An 11,650-nucleotide genomic window follows, 5' to 3' on the forward strand; every position below is an offset into this window, starting at 1 on the left:
CTGCCACGCCATGTGGTCTCCTCCCGGGCAGGCAGGGATCGAACTCATGCGGAAGTGGCTTTAGTTTCTTAGTGCAGTGCTTTAACCCGCTGCGCCACCAGGGAGGGCCGCTTCTACTATTTTTAATGAAGGAAAACATGAAAATCCTTCATATTATGTTTGAGTACTACTGGGAAGAGACTAACCTTAAAATACACACGTGTCTGCATCCACAGATGTAAATAAACACTATGTAATATTAAGCACTCAGCACAGTGAAGGAACATAAAAGGGTATTAGATGGATTTAAACAGCTCATTATCCCCAAGCTTCACGGTGACTTGAACACACTACATGTACTACACTTAGAAGGTCAAATTTTGCATTATCAAAAACAGCTACCTCCTATATCCTCTTTATAGTCATAAAATATACCGGTCTGGGCATTAACAAACTCTTCTTATCCCTGGAGTTGATAGGTTCTGTGGGTGGATGAATGAATGGTAGGGGGCCTGCAATGGAACCGATGAAAAGAACGGAGGGGTGTGCAGGAATCTAGGGATGGATACCTAACACATTTACAGCCTTCCTTTATGTAGCCTTCATGAGGGGTCAAAGTCCTAAACCAAAATCCGGTATTTATCTCACCTCCAATCTACAAAATGAATTTGGGCTAATTTCATCTGTGAAACGGAGCCAAAAAAAGTACCTTGCAGTGGAGATAAAAGCAAATGATACATGTAAAAGTGTTTAACACAGAGTCTTGTATAATAAACTAAGAGTTAAGCCAAGTGTCAGATTCAACGCTCTTATTTCTGAAAGTCTACTACTCCCCCTTCTTTCTTCGAAATACGAACTGGAAAGACCGAAGAAGACGAATAAATGATGAAAATAGTAATCAAGAGTGAGCATCAAAACAGCTCTGAACCTCCCATCCACCCCTCCCCACTCCTGGGAGATTGAAAGTGAAACCCGACCTACACGTTTCCTGCAGAAGCTGCAGAAAACACCCAAGGGTGTGCGCGGACGTAAACAAACTCCGCGGCGCCGCCCTCGCGTCCAAGGGTCCGGGGAGGCTGCGCCGACGCTTCACTGGGCCTGGAGATCCAGACCCGGAGGATGCGCCGAGAAACCCCACGAATGCCCGCAAACAGGCTCATCCCCCTTTGCGCCCTGCTTCCCACCGGACGTGTGATGCGACTGGCTCACCTCCACCAGCCGGCAGTTCCCGGGAACGAAGTGGATGGACAGCTCCTTCTCCCGTCCCACCATGCCCGCCGTCTTGGAACCGCCGCCCCAGCGGCCGCCACCTCCGCTGGCCCAGGATCGCCTCGGGCAGCAGCGTCTAAACCTTAGGCCCGCCTCCGGACCGGCCCCCGCTGGCTGCTTCCGGCTTCCGCCGCCAAAGCCACGCCCACTGATTGGTCCTGGCTCCGCCGACGCCGCCGAAAATGGGCGGATGCATCCAGGACGCTCCCAGCCCACGCGCCAACTCTTAAAGGGATACGCCCCCAAAACCCTAGGCCTAGAGCAACTAAGGCCAGTTTTGTTTTGGGTGGTGGTTTGCTTACTACCCTCCTTCCGTCTCCCACAGTCTCTTTTCTTTTAGATTAGGAACTGGTTGAAACAGGATCACAAGGACTTTCAAATATGCAGACTGCGCACAACCTAAGCATCCACCAAACATGTGATCTATAAAGTGACTTAAACATTCTAAAGACACTGCGCTGGGAGCCGAGAGGAAGAGAACACTGCGGGCATGGATCGCTAGGGCCTTCGGGGATTTTGAAAAAACTAGGAATAAAAATAAGTGTTGGCAGCAGAGTCAGGAACACCTCAAGAATCCATTTGCCTTTCCGGGATGCTAAAAAAAAGTAGTGCATGTGAAATTCCAAAGAAGTCGAAGTCTATTTTTAATCAGTTAAAAATAAAAAATGCAGGGGGGTTGGGGGGTTAGGGAGGAAAAAGAGGGAGGTGAATGATTTGGGTGCCTCTTCCAAACGCAGGTTCTCGGGCTTTCCGAGAATTAAAAAATACGGATCTGAGAGAGCAGAGCACCGGCTGTACACTTTGGTGTCAACAGGAGTCCACACCATACTTGGTGAAGCACCGCCTTGGGGGCCGAGCCTCAGAAACCACTAAAAATTAAAGGCGAGAGAGGACCTCTGTCACCTGTGTCGCGCTTTTAAAGCAACAAATCCGAAACCATAGCCCAGGTGTTGAGCCCAGCCTAGCACGCAACTAACTTTTCAAGTTCAAACCCGCCAAGTCCCCCTCAACTGGTGAAATTTACGCAGAAAAAAAGCCAGCACGGACCGAGTAGGGTTGGCCAAGTACACAGAACATTGTGCTCTCTCTCGTCCATTCACCTATGATACCAAGACCTAAGAGTCGCCCACTGCTTGGATTTTTTCTTAAAGAGGACATAGAGAGCTATATAAATGCATATTTCTTTGAGTTTATCGCAGGGCTTAACCCAATGGGACTTTAAGTCGTTCTAAACCTGAGTCCTGTGACTCCTTCCTTACACAACCCCCACACCACACTCCACTTTTTCAAGTAAACAAAGTTTCCTTGGAACCGAAAGGAAGGAGCCAGAGGCTCCTCACTTTTTGCTTAAGTCAGGCGATAGCAGTTATCAATTTAGCATTCCTACAGGAATGCTCCCTTAATGAAAGGTGTGGGTGGGTGGAAGCCTATTCCAGATCCTCAGAAGCCTCTTTTCTAAAAAATGGGAATTTCTTTAAAGTTTTAGTTGCAACCTGTGGGACGATCTCATTTTTCAAGGGGGGGAAAAAATGTAGAGAGAGTGGGTATTTTAGTACATGCACATGCAATTAGCAATTTGATTCTCAGAGCAACCCAGTCTATACAGAGGAACAGAAAATAGTTTACTTGCCTACATTTAAGAATCTAGTTTGAATCCTGCCAGGTAAAACGGGTCTATTTCTAGGGACTATGTTAGTATGTTGTTTCTAATCACTCATTAAAGATGACCGTTTCTCTGTGAATAAAAAAGACAATATATATCCAACTTCCTGTGGTGACAACATTTAAAGAGAGCCCAGAGTTAATGAGCAGGTTGAATTCATGCAACACAAAGAAGCTGGACCGCACAACAGATAAAAGCTTACTAATATACAACCTTCATCCACATCATTAGCTTTAATATGGTAAATGAAACTGCAGTTCCGTTTTGCGTTTTATTAATTAATGATACGGAGAGCTCACTCTCCGTAACCTGGTTCCTAAAATCAGCAATTAAAGTTGGGTTCTTTTCCAAACACCACAGGAAGGTTTCAAAGAAATCACTAACACCCATTTCTTTTTTTCTTTGTTTTTTTCTTTTTTTAAACACATCGTTTAAATTAAGCTTCTGGCAAATGGTCACTGGGGTGCTTTTAAGCAACTAATTCCAGAACGTCTCTTTCTGGAACAGCTCCGTCTTACCTGTTCCATGTCCTCCGGCATTTCAGGCATGGTTCCAAAATTTTCTTGAGAAAACAGATTTCTGGAATGGGTCTCAGCCTCCGTCTGCTCCAGCCGGGTCTTTGTTCTGCCGGGAGAGTGCTGGCACGCAAAAAACGTGAGCTGTAGCTTCAGTCGACCTTTTAGATTAGCAGCTTGATTCCAATCCCAGAATCTCATGCAATTTGCCACATTGCAGTAACCTGGCAGCTGATTCCCCGTGGCTGTCCTTGAAAATATCCAATGAGAAGTTTCATATTTAATAGCCCGCCAAGCGAGAGTTCATAGCCAAAGCATTAGGAGATCTAGCTCTTTTTAAACAAAAACAAAACTCGAACAAACAAAAAAAAAACCCTTCCGGTGAAGACCTTACAAATTTGCTTTTGCAAAAAAGCTAGAACCAGCGTTAGGTAAGCTCTACAGACCGACCGCGCAACGTCCCAGTTCTGAAATATTTTGTTCAGTTATGACAACAGAATCGACTTAGGAAGTTTTTGAGAGCTTCCTCCCCTCCCCACACCAGTCCGAGTTAACTATTTCCAAGGGCGATCAAAGACGTGCCGGTGCTAACAGAACACAAATTGAAACAGGCCATTTTCATTAACATTATGTTGGCCCCAGAGAAAAAGGTAGGTGGAGTAGCTTTGTTTGACCACGCATTCAAGATTTCCAGTGATTCCCATAATCTGTCTCTAAACAACCAAAGCAAAATAAGAAACCGAATCTGCCAGCACCACCGAATATGAAACAAAAATCATTCCGTAGGAGCAGAGCCCACGTAACTTTTTTTTTAAAAAACACTATCAAGGGCTGAGCCCTTGCTGGTGATGCAAAGGCTTAAAGCACTAAGAAGAGATCCTAGGCCACCGCACCTGGAGGTGACCAAGGAGGCCAAGGCATGGCTGGGTAGACCTCTCCAGACCTCGCTGCTCCTCGCTGCTCCTCAGCAGTGTATTTCAGTTATCTGCCTGTTCTGCTCCCTACTGTGTCTCTGGTGAATCCTCTCACCTCTGCATCTCTGGCCTGTATCCCAGTTCTTGCATGCATAAGTAAATAAATCTTTAGCAAAATAATAAAATAAAATAAACACTATCAAGAGTGATGAATATATTCAGTAAAATTCTGAACCGTGTTTGGATTATGTCTAACAATGTAAGAACACCAACAATAAAAATGGCACTTAAATAGAACTATAAAAACATGTGTGCATGTATGCATATACACATACATGTACACACATAGCATATGTATAATGATCTGCCCACTTAACTCACATAGCACATGGTAAATTGCAGTTAGGTATGCAGTGATGTAAGGTGTGAAAAACTAAATTATTTTTTAAATTGATAAATTAAAATTCATCAAAACTGAAAGTTTCTGCTCCTCAAAATATACTACAAATGAATAAACAAAGCCAACAGATAAAAATAATCTTCAGACTATATCTGAGAACCACGTACTCTGAATATTTAATGAACTTGCATTTTGTAACTTTATTTTATAGCACTTTTTAATACATATGATACTACTATTTATATTTTAGGCTGTCTCTGTCTACTCAGCTATGTAAACTTTAGAGAAAAGCATTCGTTTCTCTTTTCCTTCCTCTTTTTTTATTAATTTTTTCTGATATCATTGTAGTCCCCATAGTTCCACAGCCATTATCAGCCTTGAACCATCACCATATTCGCTTGTGTTCTTCCCTTTAGGGTAAAGTTTTTTCATCTCTGTATCAGCTCCAAACTCAGTGCCTAGCAAAAAAAACTAGATGTTTCAAATTTGTTTTGAATATGTAAGTCAATAAATTACTAGGTTAAAATCATTATCAAAGCATAATTTGTCTTCTCGATTCTCCACTGTGTAAACACAGGAATATAATACATTTTGATTATCAAAAATTAGACTTTACTTGTTGTGGTTCAGGTAATACTAGTGAAGAACAGTGTAGGTTTCAAATGTACAATTTCTCACCTAGGGAACTCTATCGTACCAAGCCACCACCAAGTGAAAAAAAAAAACTATTTTAAGCCATTCTTTTTAATAATGTGTGCATGACCATTTTGTTGTTAAAAAGATAATTAATGGAGGGCTCTCCCTGGTGGCCCAGTGGGTTAAAGCACAGCACCAAGAAGCTAAAGCCACTACAGCATGAGTTCAATTCCTGCCTGCCCGGAGGAGATCCACATGGTGCCGAAGAACTCTCCTGACCCTCCTGCTGCTCCCCTCAGCAGTGTACTTCTATGGTCTGCCTGTTCTGCTCCCCACTCTGTCTCTGGTGAAGCCTCTCACCACCCTGCAACTCTGGCCTGTACCCCAGTTCTGTATGTATAAATAAATAAATCTTAAAAAAAGATAATGGAGCTGCCCTCCAGTACCAGTGGTTGAAGATGGCACATTTTAAATATGAAAACAAATCATAATAGGAAAATGCAGAAGAATCGATTCAGCTGATGATTGCTACTAGTGACATAAAAAAATATTTAAAGAACAATTAATAAACATGCTTACTACAGAAGATAAAAATATTGACTATTTGCATTCTTCCTATACATAAAACTATTTTTAATTTTTTCAGGCAAAAAAATATGCAGTCCAAGGGCTAAAATGCTCTGTGGTTTATCTCGAGGCAACTTAAGATGTCACTCTGCTTTATATTTAAATCAGTTGCCACACAATTCAAACTTTTAAGGTATAAATTTCAAGGTTCTCAGTATACTCAAACTTATGCCGCCATCATCACTGTCCAGTCTATACTGTCAAGTTCTGGGGTCGCCCTGGTGATGCAAGGGGCCCAGTCTCAGCACCATGCAAGAGGCCAAGTCTCAGCTATTGGCAGGTACTGCAGCATGACCCACAGGGCACGGCAGACCTCTCCTATCTCGCCCGCTGCCCCCCTTAGCAGTGCATTTGCCTGTTCTGCTCCTCACTCTCTCTGGTGAATCCTCTCACCACCCATCCTGCAACTCTGCCATACACCCTAGCTCTTGTATAAATCTTAAAACAAACAAACAAGAAAACCTGGAAGCAGGAGGGTGCTATAAGATCCACAGAGGAAGAGGACTGTGAGCTTCTGTTTTGTCTTACTTAGTTTTAGAGGGTCCAGTACTAGACCATGTTTGCATGACCATGACAATGTCCCATTAAGTAAAGGGAGGTGTTATGAGGTGATTTGTGGTCCCCCAAATGACATGTCCTATGGGCCTGTTACTAGCCCCTGTTACAGGGCAATCCCAATGTAAAATAGGCTGGCCTGACTGTGGGTCCTCACCCACCTCACATACTTTAAGAGACTTATTTGACTCAACTACAGGTAGACACAAAAAGGTTAATAAAGGGTTTACTTACAAAAAGGGGAAATGAAGAAATGAGTAACTTAGGGAGAAAGAGATAAAGAATGTGTCCTACCAGTTGCGCTGATCTGGAATTCCGATAGCAAGCTGAAGTCTTCTAAAAAACAAATGACCCCCAATGCCCACATGTCTAGTTTATATACCAAGCCTGGATGCTTAACTCCACCCTCAGTTCCCAGCAATCCTCCCTTCAGTGATGATGACATTATGGGATTTGCAATCCCTGGTGTCTTGGATCTCTTTGGTCTGGGTAGGGGTGGGGTCCATAAAACCTATTTGTGGAGTTTGTTCAAGACAACCTTTCCAGCCAACAACCCTACAAGGCTCTTATCAAGTTAAACAAGAGCAGGGCGCTAGATCCTCTGGGACAATGGGTATATATCAGGAGATATGACCAGGAACACAGGATTTGAGGGTATGGGAGATGTTGGTGGTGTTGACTGATGTACTTTGGGTCTCAGACTGATCAGTGGAACACCTTGTTAATAAGATTGGAACCATGGGTGGGAGACAGGATTACGATTTACCTAATCCATGCACTAACCCTCCTAAAGGCCTATAACATAACCATATTTCCAGTTGACCCACCCTTTTCTCTTTGTTCTATCAACAAAAAGGCCAGGATCTTGCTCTTTCAGCAGCATTCTGCACTGTACAGCCTGCTTCATGGCTGCCATCAGGACTCCCATTTCTTTTCTTTGCCATGTGGTGTTGCTAATGCATCAGTGTTCAAAGTTAACCCCCAGCATCTTAGAGTGTGCCTTTTACCAGGGTAGGGAGTATAACTCTCCTAAAGGCAGGGGTACTTGTGAAGTCTTACGGGCCCACCCTGTTATCAATGGAGAGAAGTGTGTTCCTCCCTCTGGAAGTACTGTTTTTGAAGAATAACTTTGCAACAAGTAAAGGCAGAAGACAGAAATACATATGCATTCAGGTTAGCAAATTTAATAGAGAAAAATAAGGAAGTCCCTGCCTTATCGCTTCAATCTTCAGTTGAGTATGTGGTAATGCCAGCAGCTGAGGGTATGGGGAAGGAAAAGATACAGGAGTCAGAACTTTGAATAGTGGCCTAAGCTAACATTATATACATTTGTGGCTTTTTTATTACAAAAAATTTCATACAGAAAAGTTTAAAGAACCTAATAAACATCCTTATGCATCCTACCCAGATGCATTAACAGTTGTTAATGTTTTACTGTAATTGCTTGTTTTATGTATGGTTGTGGCTGTGTATAAAATTAATTTTCTGACTACTTGAAATTAAATGGCAGACATCATGACATTTACTCCTAAAGACATCAGTGTTCACCTTCTAAAAATAAAATCATTCTTTTCTAGGACAGTGATTCCATTGTCACACTTTACAAGATTCACAATTCTGTAACATAATTTTGATTTAAATTTCTCTAGTTATTTCAAAAACAAACATATAATTCATAAATTCAAAATTCAAACATTTTGCTTTGTTGTCACCTTTGTAGTTTCTTCAAATCTTAATCAATCATCCTGGGCCTCCCTGGTGGCCTGGGGTTAAGTCAGTGCTATCACCTCTATGACCTGAGTTCAATCCCTCAACAGGGAGCTCATCCACGTATGGCGCAGCAGATCTCTTCTGTCTTGCCCACTGCTCCCCTTAGCCTGTTACGCTCCCCATACGTCTCTGGTGAATCCTCACTCCAGGACCCTGGCTTACAACACCCAGTTTTTCTGCGCAAAAATAAACCTCCCTGCTTTTTATTTTTTAAGATTTAAGTTTTCTAGATTTTAGGTACATAGCAAAACTGAGAGGAAGAACACTTTTCCCACATGCCTTGTTTGCCCATCCATAGACAGCCTCTCCATCATCAACATCCTCCTCCAGGGTGGGGTATGAGAAATGAATCTACATCAGCACATTCTAATCACTCAAAGCCCATAGTTTGCATTAGGGTTCACTTTTAGTGGTTTTTATGTGTTTGGACAAAGAATGTTATTATTTTAGCATCATACACGGTGTTTTCACTGCTCTAAAATTTCTTTGTGCTCTATATATTCATTCCACTTCATCCCCCAAGCCTAGCAACTACTGATTTTTTTATTACACTCCCTCGTTTTCTTTTCCTAAATGTTCTGTACTTGGAATCGTACAGTATAGTCTTTTAAGATTGGCTTCTTTTACTTAGTTCTATGTAGTTACATTTACACTATGTCTTTTCATGGCTCCACAGATCATCCTTTGTGGTACCAAACAATACTCCATTGTCTGGATGGTTGCTCCCAAGATTTGGCAATGTCTAAAGCTTCTATAAACATGTTTTGGAGTTTCTGTATGGACATTCCTATTTTTTCTTCATTTTTGTAATATCATTACTGAGATTAAAAACTAAGCCTCCACTCCTTGCTCAGAACCAAGTTTGCAAGCTTGAATAAAGGGACTGCCGTAGAAACAGGGCTGTTAAACTGCTTATCCAGATTATTAGTCATGACACACCCAAGATGAGTCACCTTAACCAACCAATGATACCTGATTCTTTGTTACCATTTGGTCGGTTGGCACATTCCCTCCACCCCACCTTTCCCATTAGCAAGTAATCTCTGGCTCTTATTTTGGAAGCTGTGACAGTCCTGTGACCTAAAATTCTTTACTTGCTTCCATTGGTGGTGTTCATCTAAATCAATTTTACACCAGAGGTGGTAAAGCTAGTATTTAGATCCTCGAGTTAATGAGATCATCTTTGGAAAGAGAAGATAGCTGAAGAACAAAGGAGAGTCCAAATTCAACTTTGTATTCATTCTAACTATTGTTGTCAGGTATAGGAAGGTTCAGTAAAGGAGTAAGAAAAGAAGCAGTTAAGTGAAACCTAATACAGGAACCAAATATATTTCATTAGCAGCCTGGAAAAGAATATTTCAAAATAAAGAAGGTGTAAGTTAGAGTAAAATGAAATATTCCTTGTTTTCTTGATGTTAGAGCCAATGAGAGTTAGGAAGTGAAAGGGTCTAACCCTTCCTGTGATAAGCACTGCTGTAACCAAGATGGTGACAGGGGATGAAGTGCCTGCTCTGTTGTCTCTAGGGAAGCTAGATGGTAAAATTTGATTTTATTGACTTAGCTGACTAAAGGACTACTGAACTAGACATGGGTCTCACCCAAAATTTTTATGAGTGGATATACTGTTTTTATCCTTTTATTTGAACTGTACTTCTGTAGGTATCATATAGCTAGGTCTTTTTAATCTGATACAATCATTACTGTAGTTTATTGGGATATACAGACCATTTATTTGCATTTAGCGCACTGTCGATACAGTTAAACTTACGCTATTGCTACTTGATTTCTATTTGCCACTTTTTTCTCTTTTCCAGTTTTTTAATTAGTTGAATACTTTCATAAGTTCATTTTATCTTCTTTGTTAGGTAACTGACTACAAGTAATTTAATTCAGTGATACAGGACTTACAGTATACATTATTGTCACAAGTCTATCTTCAAGTAACATTATGCCACTTTCCATATATTATAAGAAACTTACAGGCAGCTGCTTGTCTGTCTGTGACTGTTCAGGAGTTTCTAAAAAGAAAACAAGTAACCTATTATCCATGTAGTTCTCACTTCTGGTGTTCTTCATTCTTTAGAGTAGGTTTTTATTTCTATTTGGCATCATTTTCCTTCTGCCCAAAGGACTTTTAAGATTTCTCATAGTGTAGTTCTGCTGATAATTTTTTTTTTTTTTAGTTCTTTATTATTTCTGAAAATTATTTTTTCTCTTTACTCTTTCAAAAAAACTTTCTGGGCTTCCCTGGTGATGCAATGGGTTAAAGCACAGAACTATGAAGCTACCCACAGCCACTGTAGCACAAGTTCAATCCCCGGCCAGGGAGGTGACCCACAGGCTATAGCAGACCTCTCCTGTCTTGCCTGCTGCTCCCCTCAGTGTATTTCAGTAGATCCACTTGTTCTGTTCTCCACTCTGTCTTTGGTGAGTCCTCTCACCCCTCTACATCTTTGACTGTGAGCACCCCAGCTCTTGTATGCATAAACAATCCCTTAAAAAAAACTTTCAGTGACAGTTTTTCTTAATCACTATTTTTTTTTTATGATTTATTTATTTGTGCATACAGAACTGGGGTACAAGCCAGAGGCTGAGGGGCGGTGAGAGGCTTCACCTGAGACAGAGTGGGGAGCAGAACAGGCAGATCGACAAAGTACACTGCTGAGGGGAGCAGCGGGCAAAACAGGAGGTCTGCCGCACCATGTGGGTCACCTCTGGGCCACGGCTAGCTTGCAGTGCTGCATCCTAACCTGTTGTGCCACTAGGGAGGATCCTGTTTCCTGTTCTTAAGACTCATTGATTTCCTTGGCTCTGTGGATTGTTTTTCACACTTGAAAATGTTTTCACTATTACTTCTTCAAATCATTTTTGTCTCCTCCTTGCCCTTTTTGAGAAGTCCAATTACATGTACACTAAACTGATTGACATTGTCTTATAGGTGCTGTGTCCAGTTTTCAATCTTTTTCTGTATTTCATTTAGATTAATCTCTACTTCTTGTTTTGTGCATTATTTTATTTATTTATTTTAAAAGATTTATTTATTTGTGCATACAGAACTGAGGTACAGGCCAAAGGTGCAGGGGCAGTGAGGATTCACCAGAGACAGAGTGGGGAGCAGAACAAGCAGATCAATGAAGTACACTGCTGAGTGGAGCAGTGGGCAAGTCAGGAGAGGTCTGCTGTGCCATGTGGATCACCCCCAGGGCAGGCGGGAATCAAACTCATGCAGAAGTGGCTTTAGCTTCTTAGTGCTGTGCTTTAACCCACTGCGCCACCAGTTTTGTGAATTATTTTTACTGAGGCAACGTTAGTTTACAACAGA

General features: G+C 41.7%; 1 protein-coding gene across 2 annotated transcripts in view; it reads right to left on the minus strand.

The window, feature by feature from the left end:
* MAT2B (methionine adenosyltransferase II, beta) overlaps positions 1-3,666 on the minus strand; it is a 15,857-nt gene extending 12,191 nt beyond the window's left edge. The window contains exon 1 of one of the 2 annotated variants that reach the window (XM_004689800.2): positions 3,430-3,666. In XM_004689800.2, the coding sequence (XP_004689857.2) occupies positions 3,430-3,627 (198 nt within the window). In that variant the 5' untranslated portion in view covers positions 3,628-3,666. Of the gene's footprint in view, positions 1-1,188; positions 1,340-3,429 lie in introns of those variants that run through there. The other variant, XM_004689799.2, reaches the window with a different exon arrangement.
* Positions 3,667-11,650: the final 7,984 nt, after the last annotated feature.

This window comes from Condylura cristata, unplaced genomic scaffold, assembly GCF_000260355.1.
Source record: "Condylura cristata isolate star-nosed mole 26May11 unplaced genomic scaffold, ConCri1.0 scaffold00026, whole genome shotgun sequence".
Taxonomy (NCBI): domain Eukaryota; kingdom Metazoa; phylum Chordata; class Mammalia; order Eulipotyphla; family Talpidae; genus Condylura; species Condylura cristata.